At 49.8% G+C, this 24641-nt stretch overlaps 1 protein-coding gene across 1 annotated transcript; it reads left to right on the top strand.

Annotated features, from left to right (window-relative positions):
• The first annotated feature begins 15015 nt into the window (after positions 1-15015).
• On the top strand, positions 15016-23776 carry FUT2 (fucosyltransferase 2). The gene is made up of 2 exons (XM_027515227.1): positions 15016-15149; positions 22182-23776. The coding sequence occupies exon 2, from the start codon at positions 22188-22190 to the stop codon at positions 23220-23222; it is 1035 nt and encodes a 344-aa protein (XP_027371028.1). The 5' UTR covers positions 15016-15149; positions 22182-22187; the 3' UTR covers positions 23223-23776.
• Positions 23777-24641: the final 865 nt, after the last annotated feature.

The raw sequence follows: 24641 nt of genomic DNA, 5'->3' as shown, positions 1-24641 counted from the left end.
TCACATCCTTGTGAGGCTGAACACCTTTCTGTTCATATATTGGTAATATTGTATCTCCCGAGAGCCATTTAGCGGCCCCGTTTACTTCCTTAGGGGCTTCCCAGGCGGTGCTAGTAGTAAAGAACCCGCCTGCCAGTGCCAGTCAAACCCGACTCAGGTTCGATCCCTGGGTCGGGAGGATTCCCTGGATGAGGGCATGGCAACCCACTCCAGTATTCTTGCCTGGAGAGCTCTGTGGACAGAGGAGCCTGGCAGGCTACAGTCCATGGGGTCGCAAAGAGTCAGGCACAACTGAAGTGACTTAGCATGCATGCACATTATTTCTTAAGGCCTTGATGGTGTCATCATGATGTGGGGTTAAGGATACAGGGATGTTAAAGCAGGAGAAGGGTCTGAAGGAGAGGGAGGTTATATATTAGCTGCCTGTTCTGTGTAACGAATTACCCCAAAGCTCGTTACCTTAAAGTCACAACAATAATTTGTCATTACTTATGGTTTCTGTGGGCTTCCCTAGTAGTTCAGTAGTGAAGAATCTGTGCCAATGCAGGAGACCTGGGTTCGGTCTCTGGGTCGCACAGTATTCTTGCCTGGGAAATCCTAGGGTCAGAGGAGCCCAGTGGGCTACAGTCCATGGCGTCACAAAGAGTCAGACATGACTGAGGGACTAAACAACAATAACAGCAGTTTCTGTGGGTCAGGAATTAGGGAGTGGCTTACCTGAGTGACTGTGTTTGGGAAATCAGGGAAGTTGCTGTCAGGTAGGGCCACAGTCATCTGAAGGCTTGACTGGGGTCGACTTCCATGGCTGGAAAATTGTTGCTGGCTCTTGGCTCTTGGCCAGATTCCTTTGATGTGGATCTCTATGGGGTTACTTGAGTGTCCTTACAATATGGCAGCTGGATTCTTCCAGAGAGAGAGCCCAAACGACCAAGGTGGAAACCTACCACGGAGCCTTACCTCGTCACACAGTGTCACTTCTGTTGTGCCCAGTCCGTCACACAGAGCAGCCCGATTTAGTGTGGGAGGAACCAACCTGAGGGTGTGATACCCAGAGGTGAGGATTGTTGGCCATATTGGAGGCTGCTGTACTAGTTTGCTAGCGCTACCAAACTCTAGCAGAGTTTGTGGTGGCAGAGCACCACAGACGGGGTGGCTTAGACCACAGACATTCATGACCTCTCAGTTCTAGAGGCTTGAAGACTGAGATTTAGGTGTCGGCAGAGCTGGTTTAGGAGAAGGCAATGGCACCCCACTCTAGTACTTTTGCCTGGAAAATCCCATGGATGGAGGAGCCTGGTAGGCTGCAGTCCATGGGGTAGCGAAGAGTCGGACACGACTGAGCGACTTCACTTTCATGCATTGGAGAAGGAAATGGCAACCCACTCCAGTGTTCTTGCCTGGAGAATCCCAGGGACGGGGGAGCCTGGTGGGCTGCCGTCTATGGGGTCGCACAGAGTCGGACACGACTGAAGCGACTTAGCAGCAGAGCTGGTTTCCTGGTGAGGGAGGTGATCTGCTCCCAGCCCCTCCCCTTGGCTTGCAGACAGCCACTCCCCACATGACTTTACGTCTTCCCTCAGTACATGCATGTGTCCAGAGTTCCTCTTCTTGTAAGGACAGCAGTCATAATGAACTAGGGCCTACCTAATGACCTCATTTTAATTTAATCACATCTGGAAACATCCTGTCTCCAAATACAATGGCATTCTGAGGTTCTGGGGGTAGGACTTCCACACAGGAATTTTAATTTATTAATGTTTTTAACTTTTGGTTGCACTGGCTCTCAGTTGCTGCGTGAGGGCTTTCTCTAGTTGCAGCGGCTTCTCTTGTGGAGCACAGGCTCTAGGCACATAGGCTTAGCTGCCCCACAGCAAGTGGAATCTTCTGGGGCCAGGGATCGAACCCGTCTCCCCTGCATTGGCAGGTGGATTCTTACCCACTGCGCCACCAGGGAAGTCACAACACAGGGATTTTTGTAGCGACACAGCTCAACCCATACCGGCTCCCAGCCTTCCTTCCCAGCCCTGCCCCCCCAGAGTCAGATGGGTTTTTCTCCCTTTCTCTCTTTCCGTCCATTCTCTCAGGGCCAGCCCCTCTCCTCAGGACAATTTGCCTGAGCCGGGATCTTTCCCCCACATTAACTCTGTGGGAGAGATTCGTGCCAGAAGGCTAGAGGAAACTGAAACCCGGCTTCTGGCTCTCTGTCCAATGTGGCGGCACCCAAGCACAGCGGTGGATGGCAACCGCATGGGCACGTTTCAGTGAAGGACTCGCCTCTTCCTGTTGCCGGGCCAGATCTCATCTCCAGTGTTCCCCACCCTGCCCTGTGCCCTGGGAGGCTGTCTGATGTCATCAGCTGCGGCCTGAATGCTTGTGCCCACCCCCCACCCCCAATTCAAATGCTGAAGCCTGAATCTCCAGCGTGTTGGTATTTGGAGGTGGGCCCTTGGGAGGTATTAGAAGAATTAGGTTGTTAGAAGGAGGCCCTCATAAATAGGATTGGTGCCCTTATAAAGAGAAATGAGAGACATGTCTGTCTCTGCTAACTTTTCTTTTTCCTACAGTTTTAAAATTTTTTATTATTCATTTTTGGCTGGGCTGGGTCTTCGTCCTTGCTGTGCAGGTTTCTCTCTAGTTGCGATGAGCGGGGGCTGCTCTAGCTGCTGTTCGTGGGCCTCTCTTCGTGGTGGCTTCTCTTGTGTGGAGCACAGCTCTTAGGGCACATCGGCCTCAGTAGTTGAGGCCCACGGGCTCCGCAGTTGTAGCTCTTGGGCTCAATCGTTGTCTTGCACAGGCTTAGTTATTCCTCAGCATCTGGGATCTTCCTGGACCAGGGCTCGAACCCCTGTCTCCTGCATTGGCAGGCAGATTCCTCACCAGTGAGCCGCCAGGGAAGCCCCCAACTTTTATTTTTATAAGGGCAACAGTGCAAGTTGTCCAGCTGCCAAGATCAGTTCAGTTCAGTCGCTCAGTCGTGTCCGACTCTTTGGCACCCCATGGACTGCAGCACTCCAGGCCTCCCTGTCCATCACCAACTCCGAGAGTTGACTCAGACTCTTACGTCCTTTGAGTCGGTGATGCCATCCAAGCATCTCATCTTCTGTCGTCCCCTTCTCCTCTTGCCTTCAGTCTTTTCCAGCATCAGGGTCTTTTCCAGTGAGTCAGTTCTTCACATCAGGTAGCCAAAGTATTGGAGTTTAAACTTCAGCATCAGTCCTTCCAATGAATATTCAGGTCTAATCTCCTTTAGGATGAACTGATTGGATCTCCTTGCAGTCCAAGGGACTCTCAAGAGTCTTCTCCAACACCATTCATCTAACAAATATATTTATTAGAGTGGACACAAAAAGCAGGTCTTGGGTTCCTCAGCTTTCAGAACTGGGAGGAAGAAATTTCTGTCGTTTAAGACACAGGCGGCTGCGACGACCGGCGCACTAAGCGCGGCCGAAAGGAGCTACCCCACGTCTGAGGTCGGGCAGAAGCCAGGAGGACCCCGTGCCCGAAGGGCGGCGGCCAAGAGAAGTTACCCCACGTCCGAGGTCAGGGGCAGTGGCTGAGAGTGCCAGGCTGTGACTGCACAGGAACGACCGAGAGGAGCTACCCTGCATCCGAGGTCAGGGGGGGTGGCCGAGAGGAGCTACCCCGCGTCCAAGGTCAGGGGTGGCGGCCGGGAGGAGCAACCCCATGTCCAAGGAGCCATGACCACGAGGGTGCAGGAGGGCCTAGAGGAGCTATCCCACGTTGAAGGTCAGGAAGGGAGGCGGTGAGGAGATACCCCTCGTCCAAGGTAAGGAGCAGCGGCTGCACTTTGCTGGAGTAGCTGTGAAGAGAACCCCACTCCCAAGGTAAGAGAGGGCAGACACACTGAAACCATACTCACAGAAAACTAGTCAATCTAATCACACTAGGACCACAGCCTTGTCTAACTCAGTGAAACTAAGCCATGCCCGTGGGGCAACCCAAGATGGGCGGGTCATGGTGGAGAGATCTGACAGAATGTGGTCCACTGGAGAAGGGAATGGCAAACCACTTCAGTATTCTTGCCTTGAGAACACCATGAACAGTACGAAAAGGCAAAATGATAGGATACTGAAAGAGGAACTCCCCAGGTCAGTAGGTGCCCAATATGCTACTGGAGATCAGTGGAGAAATAACTCCAGAAAGAATGAAGGGATGGAGCCAAAGCAAAAACAATACCCAGCTGTGGATGTGACTGGTGATAGAAGCAAGGTCCAATGCTGTAAAGAGCAATATTGCATCAGATCAGATCAGATCAGTCGCTCAGTCGTGTCTGACTTTTTGAGACCCCATGAATCTCAGCACACCAGGCCTCCCTGTCCATCACCAACTCCTGGAGTTCACTCAGACTCACGTGCATCGAGTCAGTGACACCATCCAGCCATCTCATCCTCTGTCGTCCCCTTCTCCTCTTGCCCCCAATCCCTCCCAGCATCTGAGTCTTTTCCAATGAGTCAACTCTTCGCATGAGGTGGTCAAAGTACTGGAGTTTTCAGCTTCAGCATCATTCCTTCCAAAGAAATCCCAGGGCTGATCTCCTTCAGAATGGACTGGTTGGATCTCCTTGCAGTCCAAGGGACTCTCAAGAGTCTTCTGCAACACCGCAGTTCAAAAGCATCAATTCTTCGGCCCTCAGCCTTCTTCACAGTCCAACTCTCACATCTAACAAGAAAAACCACAGCCTTGACTAGACGAACCTTTGTTGGCAAAGTAATGTCTCTGCTTTTGAATATGCTATCTAGGTTGGTCATAACCTTCCTTCCAAGGAGTAAGCGTCTTTTAATTTCATGGCTTCAGTCACCGTCTGCAGTGATCTTGGAGCCCAGAAAAATAAAGTCTGACACTGTTTCCACTGTTTCCCCATCTATTTCCCATGAAGTGATCGGACCGGATGCCATGATCTTCGTTTTCTGAATGTTGAGCTTTAAAAAGTCAACTTTTTCACTCTCCACTTTCACTTTCATCAAGAGGCCTTTTAGTTCCTCTTCACTTTCTGCCATAAGGGTGGTGTCATCTGCATATCTGAGGTTATTGATATTTCTCCCCGCAATCTTGATTCCAGCTTGTGTTTCTTCCAGTCCAGCGTTTCTCATGATGTACTCTGCATATAAGTTAAATAAGCAGGGTGACAATATACAGCCTTGATGTACTCCTTTTCCTATTTGGAACCAGTCTGTTGTTCCATGTCCAGTTCTTTTTTTTTTTTTTTTTAGTTCTACCAGTTTATTGCTACCAACCCATGACCCTCCACCCTCATGCACACATGCTCAGTCATGTAACCCCATGGACTGCAGCCTGCCAGGCTCCTCTGTCCATGGACTTTTCCAGGCAAGAATACTGGAGTGGGTTGCCATTTCCTTCTCCCCATGTCCAGTTCTAATTGTTGCTTCCTGACCTGCATACAAATTTCTCAAGAGGCAGATCAGGTGGTCTGGTATTCCCATCTCTTTCAGAATTTTCCACAGTTTATTGTGATCCACACAGTCAAAGGCTTTGGCAGAGTCAATAAAGCAGAAATAGATGTTTTTCTGGAACTCTCTTGCTTTTTCCATGATCCAGCAGATGTTGGCAATTTGATCTCTGGTTCCTCTGCCTTTTCTAAAACCAGCTTGCACATCAGGAAGTTCATGGTTCACATATTGCTAAAGCCTGGCTTGGAGAATTTTGAACATTACTTTACTAGCGTGTGAGGTGAATGCAATTGTGCGGTAGTTTGAGCATTCTTTGGCATTGCCTTTCTTTGGGGTTGGAATGAAAACTGACCTTTTCCAGTCCTGTGGCCATTGCTGAGTTTTCCAAACTTGCTGGCATATTGAGTGCAGCACTTTCACAGCATCATCTTTCAGGATTTGGAATAGCTCAACTGGAATTCTATCACCTCCACTAGCTTTGTTCGTAGTGATGCTTTCTAAGGCCCACTTGACTTCACATTCCAGGATGTCTGGCTCTAGCTCAGTGATCACACCATCATGATTATCTGGGTCTTGAAGATCTTTTTTGTACAGTTCTGCTGTGTATTCTTGCCATCTCTTCTTAATATCTTCTGCTTCTGTTAGGTCCATACTATTTCTGTCCTTTATCGAGCCCATCTTTGCATGAAATGTTCCTTTGGTATCTCTGACTTTCTTGAAGAGATCTCTAGTCTTTCCCATTCTGTTGTTTTCCTCTATTTCTTTGCATTGATCGCTGAGGAAGGCTTTCTTATCTCTTCTTGCTATTCTTTGGAACTCTGCATTCAGATGCTTATATCTTTCCTTTTCTCCTTTGCTTTTCACTTCTCTTCTTTTCACAGCTATTTGTAAGGCTTCCCCAGACAGCCATTTTGCTTTTTTGCATTTCTTTTCCATGGGGATGGTCTTGATCCCTGTCTCCTGTACAATGTCACGAACCTCATTCCATAGTTCATCAGGCACTCTATCTATCAGATCTAGGCCCTTAAATCTATTTCTCACTTCCACTGTATAATCATAAGGGATTTGATTTAGGTCATACCTGAATGGTCTCGTGGTTTTCCCTACTTTCTTCAATTTAAGTCTGAATTTGGCAATAAGGAGTTCATGGTCTGAGCCACAGTCAGCTCCTGGTCTTGTTTTTGCTGACTGTATAGAGCTTCTCCATCTTTGGCTGCAAAGAATATAATCAATCTGATTTTGGTGTTGACCATCTGGTGATGTCCATGTGTAGAGTCTTGTGTTGTTGGAAGAGGGTGTTTGTTATGATCAGTGCATTTTCTTGGCAAAACTCTATTAGTCTTTGTCCTGCTTCATTCCGTATTCCAAGGCCAAATTTGCCTGTTACTCCAGGAGTTTCTTGACTTCCTACTTTTGCATTCCAGTCCCCTATAATGAAAAGGACATCTTTTTGGGGTGTTAGTTCTAAAAGGTCTTGTAGGTCTTCATAGAACCGTTCAGCTTCAGCTTCTTCAGCGTTACTGGTTGGGGCATAGACTTGGATTACTGTGATATTGAATGGTCTGCCTTGGAAACGAACAGAGATCATTCTGTCGTTTTTGAGATTGCATCCAAGTACTGCATTTTGGACTCTTTTGTTGACCGTGATGGCCACTCCATTTCTTCGGAGGGATTCCTGCCTGCAGTAGTAGATATAATGGTCATCTGAGTTAAATTCACCCATTCCAGTCCATTTCAGTTCGCTGATTCCTAGAATGTCGACATTCACCCTTGCCATCGCTTGTTTGACCACTTCCAATTTGCCTTGATTCATGGACCTGACATTCCAGGTTCCTATGCAATATTGCTCTTTACAGCATCGGACCTTGCTTCTATCACCAGTCACATCCACAGCTGGGTATTATTTTTGCTTTGGCTCCATCCCTTCATTCTTTCTGGAGTTATTCCCTTCCTGTTGGTTTGGACCAGTGAGATCACAGTCCAGATATCAGAAGAGGAAAGAGGAAGCTGGGGTCTTTATACTCCAAGATCCATCCAGAAATCAGAAGAGGAAAGAGAGTGAAGTTGGCGTGTATATTCTCCCAGATGAATCCCGGCCGACCTAGAGGTGGTGGTAACAGCTCCCTGCAGGTACATTCCAGGGAGTTGTACCATCTCAGTCAAAATCAGGTTGATTTACAGAAAATAATGAAGAGAGGTGACATTTCTTGCAGACCTGACTTGGAGGATGGAGGTGAAGTCTGTGTGGAGCTGTCATAGCACCCATGGGTGGGAAGCAGCATGCTGTTTTCCTGCATGTCTTTTCTTGCACATCCTGGGGACCTTTAGGTGCTGAGGGAAGACCTCCCAGGAGGTCTCCACGGAGGAAGGGTCCTGCCAGTGGACAGAACAGGCACGGGCTGGCTTTCAGGCACTGAGTGGAGTAGCACCATAGACTGTTCTGAAGTGAAGTGAAGTATTGGTCGCCCAGTCATGTCTACTCTTTGCAACCCTGTGGACTGTTGCCCGCCAGGCTCTCTGTCCATGGAATTCTCCAGGCAAGAATACTGGAATGGGTTGCCATTTCCTTCTCCAGGGGGTTTTCCCAACTGAGGAATGGAATCCAGGTCTCCCACATTCCAGGCAGATTCTTTACTGTCTGAGCCACCAGGGAAGCCCACATGCTGAGCTGAGCTCTGTTTAATCTGGACACTCAGGGAACCCAGCTCCTTCTCTGTGTTTGACATGCCTTACTTGGAAGAGGAAGTCGGCTTTTATTTTATCAGGGCCAAAGCAGGAACCGGCCAGCTGCTAATAATCTGAAGTTATTCTAAAATGAGTTTGCTCGGTTGTGTCCGACTCTGCGACCTCATGGACCGTAGCCTACAAGGCTCCTCTTTCCATGGAATTTTCCAGGCAAGAGTACTGGAGTGGATTACCATTTCCTTCTCCAGGCTGCTAATAATAAATTACACTAATGCATTCAAGAAATATTTACTAAGCTCCTTAGTGGGTTTTTAGGGCTTCCCAGGTGGTGCTAAGTGGTAAAGCACCCACCTGCCAATGCAGATTTATTATGAGAGTTCAATCCCTGGTCAGGAAGATCCCCTGGAGGAGGGCATGGCAACCCACTCCAGTATTTTTGCCTGGAGAATCCCATGGACAGAGGAGTCTGGTCAGGTACAGTCCATTGGGTCTCAAAGAGCTGGACACAGCTGAAGCAACCTAGGTCCTTAGTGGGTTGGAAAACCCTTCAACCCCTTCCCCCTGCTCCTCACCAGAGGGGACACAAGGATGCCAGAACAGGGGGACTACTTAGGGTCCCTGAAGGCAGAGCTCTCACAGCCCAGCACTCCAGACAGCATCAGTGCACCCTATGTGTTTGTTAGTAGAAATGTGAATTGTGTCCCCTTAAAAGATGGGTTGAAATCCTAACCCCCAGTACCTCAGGATCTGATATTTGGGAAAAGGGTCTTTACACATGTAATGAGTTACAATGAGGGCTTCCCTGGTGACAAAGAATCTGCCTTCCAATTCAGGAGACATGAGTTCAATCCCTGGGTGGGGAAGAGCCCCTAGAGAAGCGCATGGCAACCGGCTCCAGTAGTCTTGCCTGGAGAATTCCTGTCTCCAGAGGAACCTGGTGGGCTACATACAGTCCATGGGGTTGCAGAGTCACACACGCACACAGTGAAGTAGGGTGGTCCCTTACTCCAACAGGAAAGCCCGGGATGACGAGGCAGAGATTGGCTTTTAGTGTCCAAAGCCGTGAGAGAATAATTTCCTATTGTTTTAAGACACCCGGTTCGCACGCAGTATGCTGTTCTAATAACCCTGTAAAACAAATAGCAGTGATAAATGAATATTGACTGAATGGGCTGGACAAGCGCTGGCTCAGCACTGAGTTCCTGGCTTAGGACACAAGCCGATTACAGCTGGCAAGTCCCAGGATGCCCTGACCCAGGATCTGTGTTTCCTGCTCAGAGCCTGGAAGCCAGGGGCCATTAAGAGGACAGTGGGGCTGAGTCCAGCAAGGTGGGGCCTGGCTGAACCTGGGAAGCTGCCAGACGCTATACAGGTGTGGCCAGGGGTGACCTACAGCTTGTAAATAAGTCCCCGAAACACTCAGAGCCCATTAACATCACGTGAGTGTTGTCTTAATGGGAGAGACTCACACTTGTCAGTTAGATGCCTGGACTGGAACCAAACCAACCCAGCCGGGGCAGGGGGTGGGGGGGTGGGGGTCCTTTGGGTCCTCCCCACGTGTTGATTTGAGTCCAACCAGAAGGTTTCCCGGGTGGGACAACCCTCTTGGGCCTTCTTGGACTGAAAGGAGCTAGGGAGGCTGGGTCTGTTGGACAAGGTTCATTTGAGGCTCAGCTGGGGCTCAGGAGATTCAGTCTTATCACCTACAAGCTCCAGATGGGACTCCTTCCTCGTGGCCAATGAAAGAGAAGCCACCCCACTTCCGCTTCAGCACCCTGGCCCTCGGCAACCACCAACCTGCTTTCTATGTCTATGGATTTGCTTTTTCTGGACATTTCCTATATGTGGTTCTTTGGCTAGGCATCATTTTTGTTTTTAACTTATTTTTAAGAAAGTATCCCTGTTTCTTTTTAAAAAATAGTTGTTTCTGGGTCTTAGTTGTGGGGTGTGGATTCTCTCGCTGCGACGCGGGGCTCAGTTGCTCCACGGCATGTGGGATGTTAGTTCCCTGATCAGGAATCCAATCCGTGTCCCCAGCATCTTAACCACTGGACCACCTGGGAAGTCCCTGGTCAGACATTGTTTTAACCCTCAGAGAGGTGATGTTACTTGTCCAGGGTTGCACAGCAACTGAGCCTGAAATCAGCATCCTGCGGCCAGAAGGTGTGCATTTACCTGTGTGTCGTCTGAGTTATCCCGTGAAGTACATTCTAGGCAGGGCCGAGTGAACCGAGACCTTCAGGTACTGCTCAATAGGGTGATGAAAATGTTCCAAAATGACACTGTGGGTGGTTGCTGAGCTCTGAATCCATTGTGATTTCAAAGCCACTCATCTACAAGCTGCTCAAAACCGTTCTTGTGTGCTTTATTTTTCTTCCACTTTTATGGGGATATAATTGTCATACAGCACAGTATAGATTGAAGGTGTACCCGGAATGGTTGGATTTACATGCATCATGAAGGGATGGTTACAGAGATACAAGGTTAAAGAAATAGAAAAAAATTTTTTTTTCTTGTGGTGAGAACTCTTAGAAATTACTCTCTTTGAATTGTATACTTTAAATGGGTGAATTTTAGAGTATGCGAACTATATCTCAAAGCTGTTATTAAAAAAAAAAAAAAACCCTGCTTCTGTGCAGGGAATCCAAAGCTGGTGCTCTGTGACAACCTAGAGGAGTGGGATGGGGAAGGAGGTGGGAGGGATTTTCAAGAGGGAGGGGACACATGTATACCTTTGGCCAATTCACGTTGAGGTATGGCAGGAACCATCACAGTATTGTAAAGAAATTATCCTGTCATTAAAAAAAAAAAAAACAGCTCCTGGCACATATACACGTATAGTGAGGATCAGCCGTCATCACACACACAGCAAAGGGTGCTGGGAATTCCCGGTGGTCCAGTGGTTAGGACTCTGTGCTTCCACTGCGGGGAGATGGGTTCCATCCCTGGTTGCAGAACTAAGATTAAAAAATTTTTAAAAGCACAGCGTGCCACTACAGGTGGGCTCTGGGGCAGGACCAGAAGATTTTCCCTTTTGCATGAGGATGTAGTTGGTGGTGATTCAAAGAAAAAAGACAGCTTTGAGATCATCCAGGAAACTATAATGTAGGCTGGGTATTACGTGGTATTCAGAGATGACTGTTAATATTTAGATGTAGTAACAGCAAGGTGCTTGTTACGTATTTTTAAATATTCTCCTCAGTCTGAGGAGCACCATGAAATGTTTATAGATGGAATGAGGAAGCCTGGGAAGGTGAGATAAAGATGTCCAAGAATGCCAAGGCGTTGAAAACAGCGTTTGGTGGGGGTTTTAGTTCTGCAGATCTCAGAGATAATGTTATCCCTTGAAGGGGAACCAGGACCCTGCCCCAAGCCCACACTAATGTTTCTTTTTTTTTCTTATTAATAATGAGAATTTTCAAAATAAATATCTATTTTTTTGACTGCACCAGGTCTTTGATGTGGCATGTAGGATCTTTAGTTGTGTGTGTGTGTGTGTGTGTGTGTGCGCGCGCGCACATGCACATGCACGCACTCAGTGGTGTCCAACTGTGCGACCCCATGGACTGTAGCCCGCCAGGCTTCTCTGTCCATGGGATTCTCCAGGCAAGAATACTGAAGTAGGATGTCATTTCCTTCTCCAGAGGATCTTCCCGGCCCAGGTATCGAACCTGTGTCTCTTGTGTCTCCTGCTTTGGCGAGTGGGCTCTTTACCTTCTGAACCATAGTAATGGCATGCAGGCTCTTAGTTGAGGCATGTGAACTCTTAGTTGCAGCATGTGGGATCTAGTTTCTAGGCCAGTGATTAACCCTGGCCCCCTGCATACATTGAGAACACAGTGTCTTAGCCCCGGGACCACTAGGGAAGTCCCAGCACTGTTTCTTGACTGGCCCTCCCTTCCCGTATTGGCAACTGTTTGAACCTGCCCTTTGGAATTCAAGGAAGGGGTCACAGAAAGGCTTTTGTTCCCCAGAGCCCCGCCACAGGGTCTGGCTTCATTTCGCTATGACAGGCTGACTACAGCAAAAATCAGTTTACCACTTTGAAGTACATGACACGGTGATTTCTTAGCACAATCAGAATCTTGTACAGCCATCACCCCTATCAATAAATTCCTGAACATTTCCATGCCCTCAAAAAGAAGCCCATCGCAAGCACTCCCTATTCCCTCCCTCCCCTCAGCCCTTGGCAACCACTTTCTGTCTTTCCTGACTTGCCTGTTCTGTTCCTTTCATACAGAAAATTATACCCTATGAAGCTGTTAGTCATGGGGAGACTTTTTACACCACGGACATTGATGAATTCAGGGTTTTCTTCTCCAGGGAGCTGGTTGTTAAGAGTTTACCAGTGCACCCTAGTTCCTGAGACAGGAGAACAGAAGAGTTAAAAGTTCTCAGATCAGGAGTACTGTCCCTCAGGGGCCATTTTGGGAACATAGGAGGGCGTTCTGAGTTGTCACAGTTGTTTTTTGACAGTAGCAGGAGCAGTGAGTGGTCAGGATTGCTAAAAGTTAACACAGTGAAGAATTATCCTGCACACCCATGACTTTTCAACAACCTGTTGGACATTCGTACAGCTGAAAAAAATCTGCTTCTGAGTCTCACATCTATTTTGCATGTATTATAAGCCCCCCTGCTGGCACCCCACTCCAGTACTCTTGCCTGGAAAAGCCCATGGACAGAGGAGCCTGGTAGGCTGCAGTCCATGGGGTCACTAAGAGTCGGACACGACTGAGCGACTTCACTTTCACTTTTCACTTCCATGCATTGGAGAAGGAAATGGCACCCCACTCCAGTGTTCTTGCCTGGAGAATCCCAGGGACGGGGGAGCCTGGTGGGCTGCCATCTATGGGGTCGCACAGAGTCGGACATGACTGAAGCGACTTAGCAGCAGCAGCTGCTTTTTTTCATGTCACCGACTCTTTGGGGAAACAAGGTCATTCATCCTGTAGCCAGTGTTTCAGTTCCTGGACTTGGCCAATCTTGTCCTCATGGTGTTGATTCACTGGCAATTTTATCCTCCTGTTTTCTGAAAACGGCTGATTACAGTGAGAGGCTTGATCGGATTCAGGTTCCTTTTTTTTTTTGTAAGCAGGGGAAGGTTGAGGAGGGACATTTGTAGATGGTGAAGGGACCTCCTGTCACCTGATGGGCAGTGGGGGCACTGCTTGTCCCTCTTTCAGTGTTTCAGGACTGCTGGGGTCTCTGGCGATGCCCGCCTCACCGCCCGCCCTCCCCCAGCCCCCAGTTAAATCCTTCATCAATCTTGTGCCTGAGTTTGGCAGCCACAGACAAGCCCCATCTGACATACCATTTATGGGCTTCCCTGGTGGCTCGGTGGTAAAGGATTCAGGGGACATGGGTTCAATCCCTGGTCTGGGAGGATCCCACATACTGCGGAGAAACTAAGCCCGTGTGCCACAACTACTGAACCCACGTGCTGCAACTGCTGAAACCACGTGCCCTGTGCTCCGCAGCAAGAGAAGCCACCGCAGTGAGAAGCCTGCTCGCCGCAACCAGAGAAAAGCCTCACAGCAAGGAAGACCAATGCGGCCAAAACATAAATAATTTTTTTAAAAGTTAGTTACCATACAGCTCTGCTAAAATGACGGGGAAAGGGGCTTCCTGCTGTCGACTTTCAAAAGAAGCACAACGTGAGAGTTGCGAGTTACGTTTTACTTGGGCCAAAATGAAGACTGCCGTCTGGGAGACAGCACCTCAGATAGTTCTGAGAACCTGCTCCAAAGAGGTAGCGAGCGAAGGTCAATATATGTGATTTTGGTGAAGGGGGAGTTCATGCGATGAAGCACTTATCTTACAAAAGGTCTTCTGCTAGTCACCAAGGAGCAGATATCATCGTGAAGGCATTTAGTGCTTTTCTAGATATGAGAAAATAACTAATCATATCTAACTAATCTCAGTCACTCAGTTGGGTCCGACTTTGCAACTCCATGGACTGCAGCACGCCAGGCTCCCCTGTCCATCACCATCTCCTGGAGCTTGCTCAAATTCATGTCCATTGAGTCGGTGACGCCATCCAACCATATCATCCTCTGTTGCCCCCTTCTCCTTTTGCCCTCAATATTTTCCAGCATCAGGGTCTTTTCCAATGAGTCAGCTCTTTGGGGGCTTCAGCTTCAGCATCAGTCCTTCCAATGAATATTCAGGATTGGACCCAGAATATACCAGCAATCCAGAGAAGGCACTGGCAACCCACTCTGATACTCTTGCCTGGAAATTCCCATGGACAGAGGAGCCTGGTGGGCTGGAGTCCATGGAAAGAGTCAGACACGACTGAGCGACTTCACTTTCACTTTTCACTTTCACGCTTTGGAGAAGGAAATGGCAATCCACTCCAGTGTTCTTGCCTGGAGAATCCCAGGGACGGGGGAGCCTGGTGGGCTGCTGTCTATGGAGTCGAACAGAGTTGGACACAACTGAAGCGACGCAGCAGCAGCAGCAGCAGCATACCAACAATTGTCAGGAATCTTTTGAAACAAGGGAAACTGAGAAGAGTTGCTACCTGCCAAGGTGTTTTCCAAGGTTCTGGCCTGCCTGGCTTCATATTCCAGCTTACCTGACTTTCTGGCCATGTGGCTTGGGCAAGTTATTTCACCTCTGTGCCTCTAGGGTTGTTCCCCGCTGTACCTTGAGAGAGAATTGCTGTGGAAGTAGGATGAGGTCGGTAGGCCAGGTAAGTGCTAATAGTTGGTTGCCAAAATAAACGAACGAAGGCCGCTGAGAGGAGAGAGCCTGGGCCCAGCAGGACCCTGTCCTCCTCCTCCAGGCTGCCTCCCGGCTGGTATCCTGCCACACCCCGGGAGAAGGGAGGGGCTCCGGCCTCACCTGTCAGGGCCACTCAGCCGCCCCGCCACCCCGCCTCCCAGAGCCTCCGGAAGGCAGAGTAGATCCTGGGCGGGGTTTTCGGCCACAGGTACTGGAAGGTTCGGGGCGATTCTGATAGAGGCGCCGACCCCGAGGGAAGGGTGTGCGCTGAGCTGCTGAGAGAGCCACTTTACCTCCAGCCACGACCAGGTGAGAGATGGAGCCGGGGAGTTCTCTCTGCCCGCAGGCGCGCGCGCGCACACACACACACACACACTCGAGACTTGATCCCAGGGATCCAGCGGCAAGTGGAGACTCGGGCTCTCCACTCCTTGACCTCTGATCCCCTCTGGGCTGCACCCCACCTCGGGGCCTCGGCAAGCCGGGCATCCACCCCTGACAGCCCAGGCACCCACTACCCCTGCCCCAGCACGCCGGCTGCCTGATCTTTCCGTCAGTCCCCAAGCCGGACGCCCTCCTCAGCTCCCTTCACCTCCCTTTCTGGCAGATCTGATACTTGACCCTGTAAGGTATAGTTCGGATGGAGGCAGAAAAGGAGAGACGACCTCAACGGAAGTGGGTTACCTTTATTCAGGCAAGGAGGGGTGACAGTCGGCCTAACGACCAGGCAGAGCAAGAGGGATCAGGGAGGCTTCATATTTAAAGGGAGGTTTGTGGAAGCGATAAGGGAAACGTTGATCAGGTGGGATGTTTTGGGTATTCTTTAGTTGAGATGGCATTTGTAGTTGGGCAGGGGGTGATAAGTCCTCTGGGCAAGGGCTGTTAAGTCTCTGGCAGATGTAGGGGATGGAAGGTTTCTGAACACGGGCTGATAAGTCCCAGATGGACACAACCGGCCTGGAGCATCAGAGCGGGACCTAAAGTTCGGTTTTGTTTTCTCCGATTCAGTAAGGGTCTTTGTTGTTTTCTTTTCTAGGCCCAAAGACTCCTTCAGAGCCCCCATCCCCTCCATCACCCCTGCTCTCCCTTCCCCACCCAAGGCTACCTGCCGCTTCCCTCCCTCCCTCCTGTCACCTGTTCTCCAGGAAACAACCTGAGAATGAATGGCCAGGACGGGCCGTAGTGACTGCTCCCCCACCTCCGGGAGGCACTGAGAGCAAGACCCTGGTCGGAGACCCGGGGTTGCGGCCGCGGCCCCTCCTCCGCCCGGGAGGTGGCAATATCCCCGGCTCCCTAGCTCCATCCTGAGTCCGTGCTTCCATTCTAGGCTGGACCTAAAGTCGGGGATATCAAAGCGGTAGCCCCACATGTTTGTCTTAAGCTCTTTCCCAGCGTTGTGATCATGGGGTGAATTTCAGGGAGAGGGGTGAATTTCAGGGAGAGGTGTGAATGCGGCGAAGCTGCCCACGCCCAGGGTAGGTGTGGCTGGGCGGGCACTGAGCTGGGTACCCAAGCCGACCTGGGGGAGGGGGCGGGAAGGGGCGGGGCTTTCAGAAAGGACGGAGCCGGACATGCAAATTACAGGGTGAGCTCTGGTGCGCGGACAGATGCAGGCGAGGAGGGGAGGCTGCAGCCAGACTCCCAGAGCGGAGTGGATGAGACCAGCCCTGGGACAGAGAGGCGTGAACGAGAAAGAGAACGTTTAAAAGGAGTCATGGGCAGATTTTGACGATCTCACTTTTCTGAGGGACCTGGAGGCTGGATTCCCCCTGCAAAGTTGGGGCTCCTTTCAGTTCCCTATCCTATCGCAACCTCCAATGAGATGAACCCCCAGGGGTCCCCCTCTCATCCCTCTCTGAAGGGTGTGATGCAGCTGTTAGGACGGAGGGCAGATAAGGACATGTACTTCCTGACGTCAGAGGGCTGGAGGGAAAGGCAGGCTCCTCCCACTTGCCTTGGATAGGGACTTTGCTCAGGACTCCAGCTGTCAGGGTTTTCCCTGCCGGAGCGCACCCCCAGAACCCGAAGACATGGGGGAGGGGTACGGGGCGGACCTACTTTCTAGGTCTCCTCCCCTCCCCACGGCGGTTTTTTTTTTTTTTTTTTGGTTGCCGCTGGGTCTTCCTTGGTGCTCCTAGGCTTTCTCTAGTTGCGGTAAGCAGAGGCTACTTTTCACTGGGGCATAAGGCTTCTCATTGCGGTGGCTTCTCTTGTTTCGGTTCCTGGGCTCTACAGCAATGTCTCAGTAGTTGTGGTGCACAAGCTGAGTTGCACGTGGCATGTGAAATCTTCACTGACCAGGGATCACACTCAAGTCCTCTGCACTGGCAGGTGGATTCTTAACCATTGGACCCCCAGGGAAGTCCTTAACTCTATTTTTTTTTTTTAAATCAAACTTCAATCATGGCAAGTGAATCACAGACACACTCACTCACTCTCTGGAATAACAGCCCCCAGAGTCAGCTCCATCCATTGTGTCTGTATCTGACCAATGCAGCTACTTTGTTGGTCTCAGAATTCCCAGCCTCTGATGAAACTGATTCCTCCTCTAGGTCTGCCCTCTTCACAGTCATGTCTGACTTCTCCCAATGATGTGTGTGATCTGTGGTCTAAATGCTAGATTTGACCATGACTCCTGCACCCAACTGCGCGACTTCACTTCCACTTTTCACTTTCATGCATTGGAGAAGGAAATGGCAACCCACTCCAGTGTGGAGAATCCCAGGGACGGGGGAGCCTGGTGGGCTGCCGTCTATGGGGTCGCACAGAGTCGGACACAACTGAAGCGACTTAGCAGCAGTAGCAGCACCTGCACCCAAGGGGGCTTCCCAGGTGGCCCTAGTGGTAAAGAACCCGCCTGCCAGTGCAAGAGATGCAAGAGACGTGGGTTTGATCCCTAGGTCCAGATGATCCCCTGGAGGACAGCATGGCAACCCGGTCCAGTATTCTTGCCTGGAGAATCCCATGGACAGAGGAGCCTGGCAGGCTACAGTCCATAGGACCGCAAAGAGTTGGACACGACTGAAGAGACTTACTATGCAAACACACACACAACCAATAGGAAAAGTGGAAACCCACTGGTCGCTTGCCCAGAGCCCGTATGGAACAGCATGTTTTGCTTCGTATGTGATAATATAAAAAATGTACCGCATGTGTATATGTGCCAGGGACTGTTTTAATCCTCAGAGAAGTGAAGCCACTTGTCCAGAATCACAGCTAATGACTTTAGGAGCCTAAAATCAACAGCCTGCAGCTGGAGGGTGTACACCTAACCACAGAGAGATGTGGTTACTGAGTCAAGTATGTTGACTGAAGGCTTCAGGTTCAGTGGCCTTATCTGGAGCTTGTGAGCAACAAGGCTGAGGCTCTCATGAGCAAAAGCTGAACTTTGAAATGAACCTTTAAAAAAAATTTATCTCATTTTTGATGGTGCTGGATCCTTGTTGCTGTACACTGGCTTTCTCTAGTTGCAGCAAGGGCAGAGGGAACTGCTCTTCGCTGTGGCATGTGGCTTCTAATTGCAGTGGCTTCTCTTGTTGCAGAACATTGCCTCTAAACACCAGCTCATTGGTTGCAGTGCATGGGCTCCACATGTGGAATCTTCCCGGACCAGGAACAGAACCTGTGTCCCCTGCATTGGTAGGTGGATTCTTATCCACTGTACCACCAGGGAAGTCCTTTGAAATGAGCCTTACTCAGTAAACCCAGGCTCCCTAGTGCCTCTCTTTCAACGCAAAAGGGGCTAGAGGAGGTCGTACCACTCAGACTTCTATTTCTGGCTACGTTCAACACCTGGGGATTCCCAAAGAGCCCATACCCCCAAATTGGTTCGATTCAAATCCACGCATCTAGTTGACAAGCCTGAGTCTCTTCTGGAAAGTGAACCCTCCAGCGATCTTACTGGATTCAGAGGGTTTCAGTGACATGAATCAGAAGCAAGGCTGTGGCTTCATTAGGTCCTGTGATAACTTTTCTCAGCCATAATAAACCCAAAAGGACAAAGTCTGCATGGCTTCTGGCAGCTTCCCAGCTTCAATCAGGCCACACCTAACTTGATTTAACCCCAACATTCTCTTCTTAGTGGCCAGTTTTAAAATATTCATTTATTTATGGCTGCACTGAATCTTGTTGCTGCGTGCAGGCTTTCTCTAGTTGCAGCGAGCGAAGACTACTCCTAGTTGAGGTGTGTGGGCTTCTCACTGCAGTGGCTTCACTTGTAGCGGGGCACAGGCTCTAGAGCTCAGGCTCAGTAGTTACGGCACACGGGCTTAGTTGCTCCTTGGCACGTGGGATCTTCCTGAACCAGGGATCAAACCCGTGTCCCCCGCATTGGCAGGAAGATTCTTATCCACCGAGCCACCAGGGGAAGCCCCCTTAATGGCCACTTGGCTCAGCAGCTGGCCCAGGAACACAAGCCCTAGACCAAATCAAATAGAAACTTCTATCTCTAAGCTACTGTGGTGCACAGCCTCCGGGATATGTTGTGGTTAAAGCTTGCCCAGGAGAAAGAGATGTACTTTAACCTGGGTGGGAACTCCACGTTCCCAGAGAAGGAAGAAGGAAGTCTTCGAAAAAGTCGAGAGAATGGAAAGCGTCCCTCCCAGGACTCTTCCCTGGCCTTCCCATTCACTCAGAGTCCACACCTGCTCAAACAGTGGTCAGAACCGGATTTCCCTGGGGCAACGTGTGTTGGCCCAGCCTAGACTGCGGAAGGACAAAGTCCATCAGTCTTTCTAGATGTGATCTTAGCAATGATAAGGTGTTCACTGTGAGGACATTACTTAATTACATCCTTACTGGCTCCTAGCCACAAAATGGGGAGTCAGAATCAATTCCTTTCCTTCCTCTTCTTTCCTTACAGCTGCTTTTTTAAATGCTCAGCAACCATACCTTCAAAGTCTCATCCTTTGAGGGGGGTGTCTTTGATTTGTTTGAAATAATCTCAGCCAACAGCTTAATTAACTGCTTCTCTCTACAAACCACCGAGTCAAGGTGTATGATCCAGGATGGGGAATTCTCAATGCCCTGGACCTCCTCGAATGAGGTTGCAGGAGCATGTGGCATGAGAGGATGGTCATGTCCCAGGTCTCTAGTGGGACTGGCCACCGAGGGTCTTCGGCTTTGCACGGGAAGGAATTGAAAAGCGAACCACAAAAAAGTGAAAGCAAGTTTATTCAGAGAGATACACAGTCTGTGGGCTTCCCAGGTGGCGCAAGTGGTAAAGAACCCACCTGCCAATGCAGGAGACGTAAGACATGGGTTCAATCCCTGGGTTGGGAAGATCCCCTGGAGGAGGGCATGGCAACCCACTCCAGGATTCTTGCCTGGAGAATCCCTTGGACAGAGGAGACTGGCGGGCTACAGTCCATAGGGTCACAAAGAATTGGATACGTCTGAAGCAAGTTAGCATGCACGCACACACCCTATAGGCAGAATACGGACCATCTCAGAAAGTGAGAGCCACCCAGAGATGGGTGGTTAGCTTTTACAAGCTGGGATGTTTCATAGGCTAAGAAGTGGAAAGATTATTCCAACTATCTTGGAGAAGGGAGAAAGAGTTCCAGGAACTGGGTCATTGCCCACTTTTTGACTGTATATAGTCAATCTCAGAACTGTCATGGCACCCGTGGGTGTGTCATCTAGCATATGCTAATTATTCCAATGAGCATAGAATGAGGCTCAAAGTCTACTGGAAGTCGAATCTTCTGCCATCTTGGACCTAATTGGTTCTCACCAGTTCTTGTTGCATCCTGTTTTTCTCAACGTCTGTGTCATTCTTCAAGGGTGTGTCCTGCCCCCTTCCCTCCTATCTCAATACCAGAGTAAGTCCCATGTATTTTCAGAAGGTCTGTCTGACGCAACCACCCTACTCCTGGAACTAACTTCTGTTGTAACCAGGGTTGAAAAGAACAGGTTGTACAGTTGTTCAAGTATTAGCAGATTTTCTAGGATTTCTTTTTTTTTTACTTTCTAATTTTTGGCTGTGCTGGGTCTTTGTTGCCGCATGCAAGATTTCTCTCGTTGCAACAAGCAGGGACTACTCTCCAGCTGTGCGTGGGCTTCTCATCGCGCTGGCTTCTCTTGTTTTGGAGCATGGGCTCGAGAGCTTGGACTTTGGTAGTTGTGGGACACAGGCTTAGTTGCCCCCACGGCATGTGGGATCTTCCTTAACCAGGGATCAAACCCATGCCCTCTGCATTGCAAGGCAGGTTGTTAACCACTGACCACCAGGGAAGTCCTTTCTGGGATCTCTTGCCAGTAGTTGAAGTTCCTTTGAGATGCCTGCATGTCCCTTCAGCTATCTTCTGGTTACTGGCTCCCTGTGCTCCAGCCTGCATCTGATATGTCCAGCCACACCAATCCATACTCTCCCTTTCCAAACTGCCTGCTGTGGTTTCATAGTATGAACTTCGGGTATTTGTTCCCAGTTCCTAGCCTGGCGGGCTGCAGTCCAAGGGGTCACAAAGAGTCAGACGTGACTGAGCATGCACGCACACCCATGTATACTCACAGTCAATAAACATCCACATTTCAAAATACAATTTGTATATGCATAGTGTACGCATATGCTTGCTCACACATACACATGTGGTATTTGTTCACAACCACCCTCACACCACATATATAGTACATACTCAGCATGTACACAGTACAAATATCACTCAGATATTTTGAGTTTGGTACCAGGACGACAACAATAAAGCAAATATTGCAACAACATAAGTTGTTGGTTTGGTTTTGGTTCCCCAGTGCATATAAAAGTTGCATTTACCCTATACTGTAGTCTATTAGGTGTGCAATAGTTTTATGTCTTAAAAAACAAACCCAATGTACATAACTTAATTAAAAAACAGGTGATTGCTAAAATATGCTCACCATCATCTGACAATCTGGGGTTGCTGCAAACCTTCAATGTATATAAAAAAAAATACAGTAATCATGAAGCACAATAGAATCAAGTGTGCCTCTATATATACAGCCATACAATACAATGTACGTTCATATGCACACAATTTCACAGAACATAAGTACACAATGTAAAGATACCATATATACTCATGAAATGCACATGCCATGTGTGTAGACATACATACAATGCATATACATGTGTAAACATGCACATGTGGGTCCAATGGAAACACAATCATGTAACATGCACTCCAGAGATATACCTGCATACATGTACACGAGCACTCACACTTATGTCCATGCACACATAGAGCCGATCCACAAGCACATATTCCCCACAATGTCTGCAAACACAGCTGTGCCGCCAGCTTCATGTACAACCCCAGGGCCTCCCTCCCCTCAGCTAACCGGTTCCCTGCTCTCCCTCCCCAGACAGCCATGCTCAGCACGCAGACATTTTTCTTCTTCCCCACGGCCCCCTTCATCCTCTTTGTCTTCACGGCTTCCACCATATTTCACCTTCATCAGAGGCTAGAGAAGATGCAACCCACGTGGGAGTTAGAGGCACTGGAGCCAGCAACTATGGAGACGCCCTCGCGTCCCCAGCCGAGGCCCCAGCTCAAGGGCATGTGGACCATCAACGCCATAGGCCGCCTGGGGAACCAGATGGGGGAGTACGCCACCCTGTACGCCCTGGCCAAGATGAACGGGCGCGCCGCCTTCATCCCGCCCCAGATGCACAGCACGCTGGCCCCCATCTTCCGAATCACACTCCCGGTCCTGCACGACGCCACGGCCAGGAGCGTCCCCTGGCAGAACTACCACCTGAACGACTGGATGGAGGAGCAGTACCGCCACATCCCGGGGGAGTACGTGCGCCTCACCGGCTACCCCTGCTCCTGGACCTTCTACCACCACCTCCGCGCCGAGATCCTCCAGGAGTTCACCCTGCACGCCCACGTGCGTGAGGAGGCCCAGAACTTCCTGCGGGGTCTGCGGGTGAATGGCAGTCGGCCGAGCACCTACGTGGGGGTCCACGTGCGTCGAGGGGACTACGTCCACGTTATGCCCAACGTGTGGAAGGGCGTGGTGGCTGACCGGCGATACCTAGAGCAGGCCCTGGACTGGTTCCGTGCTCGCTACAGCGCCCCCATCTTTGTGGTCTCCAGCAATGGCATGGCCTGGTGTCGGGAAAACATCAACGCCTCCCGTGGCGACGTGGTCTTTGCCGGCAATGGCAACGAGGGCTCGCCCGCCAAGGATTTTGCCTTGCTCACGCAGTGTAATCACACCATCATGACCATTGGGACATTCGGGATATGGGCCGCCTACCTCGCAGGTGGAGAGACCATCTGCCTAGCCAATTACACCCTCCCAGACTCTCCCTTCCTCAAAGTCTTTAAGCCAGAGGCAGCCTTCCTGCCAGAGTGGATTGGGATCCCTGCTGACCTGTCCCCACTCCTCAAGCACTGATGTTGGCTAGTTCTTGGCACCCCATTCTCCTTTTTGGGCTCCCCCAAGATCAGTTCTGGGGTGTGAGGAGCACATTGTTACATGTTCCAGGGGGCTTCCCTCTTGTACTGTAATGCTTCAGGCTGCAAGCGACAGAAGTCCCAACTAACTTGTTTAAATAACATATTCATGAGTCTCACACAGCATGACCAGAGACGGCGGGTCTCCGGGGTTAATTCAGCAGCTCAACAGGTCATCAGCAATCCCAGTACCATCTGTCTTGTTGAGCTTCCAGAATCTCTTAAATCAGCTGCCATATGCTCCTTTTGGTCCCAAGAGGGCTGCCACATACCCAGGTGTTGCACAGATATCCTTTTTCCAAGGCAGTAAAAAGAAGTTTGTTTTTATCTTATGTCCCCTTTGAAGAGTGTGGGAAACCTTCCAAATCTCCCTGCAACTGGTCCCAGGTCTCATTGACCAGAAGGGTGTCACATGCCCTCTGACGCCTTATAAGGCATGGTGAATTAGACCCTGGGTTGACTTAGCTTCAGATCAATAAATCATTGCTCCCTGCAGCTGTGGAATCAATGGGCCTCCTCTGAAGGACATTGTGGCTTGCAATAAGAAAACTGGGGTGCTCTTACCAAGGAAGAAGGAAGGAATGTCTGCAGGGTGCAAAACAGGGAAGCCTTGAATAATTGTACAGGTTGGTCACTGCATAAAGGCATTTGGCCAAGGAGGCAAGGGGGGCTTGCATAGAGCCGATGGTCTGCTCTCCAAGCCATGTGCCCCTGGGACTGTGTCCATCCAGCAGGCTCTCTTTTTTCTAGAAGTTAGTCTTCTCAGAGTGGGGACCTTTTGTCCAATTTTCATAAGAGAGCTGTATTGGCTAGTAGTTGGAATCCAAGCCCACATGCCCCATCTCTGCAGCCCTGACTTCTAGCACGTACCACGACTATTGCTAAGAACTCATAGACCAGTGTGGCTCAATGAACTTGACAAGAGTCCATTCATCCTTTTAGTAAATGCCTGTCATGATGAACCCAACAGGATCCCTGCTCTCAAGGGCTGTGTTGACAAAACATGATGGCTTAAAGTGACAGCAGTTAATTCTTTCCCGCTGGTCAGTGGATCAGCTGGGTAAGTCTCTGCTGCATGCAATGCTGGCTGAGGTCTCTTATGAAGCTGCATTTCTATGGTGCTCATTCGGAGTATCCTGCAGGACAGGATAGCTCAGACTCCCTCACAACATGGCTTTCAAGTTGTTTGCCGACACATTTGCTATGGGAGTCTTCAGGTATCCTCATCATGTAGAAAGTAGAGCTATCTGAAGCTGCCATGCTGTGAGGAAGTCCAAACACAATGGGAGGCCCCACAGAGATGCTCCGATTAACAGTCATAGCTGAGCCGAGCTTCATCCCAGCCCAGGCATCAGAAATG

This window comes from Bos indicus x Bos taurus, chromosome 18 (assembly GCF_003369695.1).
Source record: "Bos indicus x Bos taurus breed Angus x Brahman F1 hybrid chromosome 18, Bos_hybrid_MaternalHap_v2.0, whole genome shotgun sequence".
In the NCBI taxonomy this organism is placed as follows: domain Eukaryota; kingdom Metazoa; phylum Chordata; class Mammalia; order Artiodactyla; family Bovidae; genus Bos; species Bos indicus x Bos taurus.
Note: the sequence above shows the minus strand (reverse complement) of the source record. Positions and strands in the feature narration are given on the sequence as shown.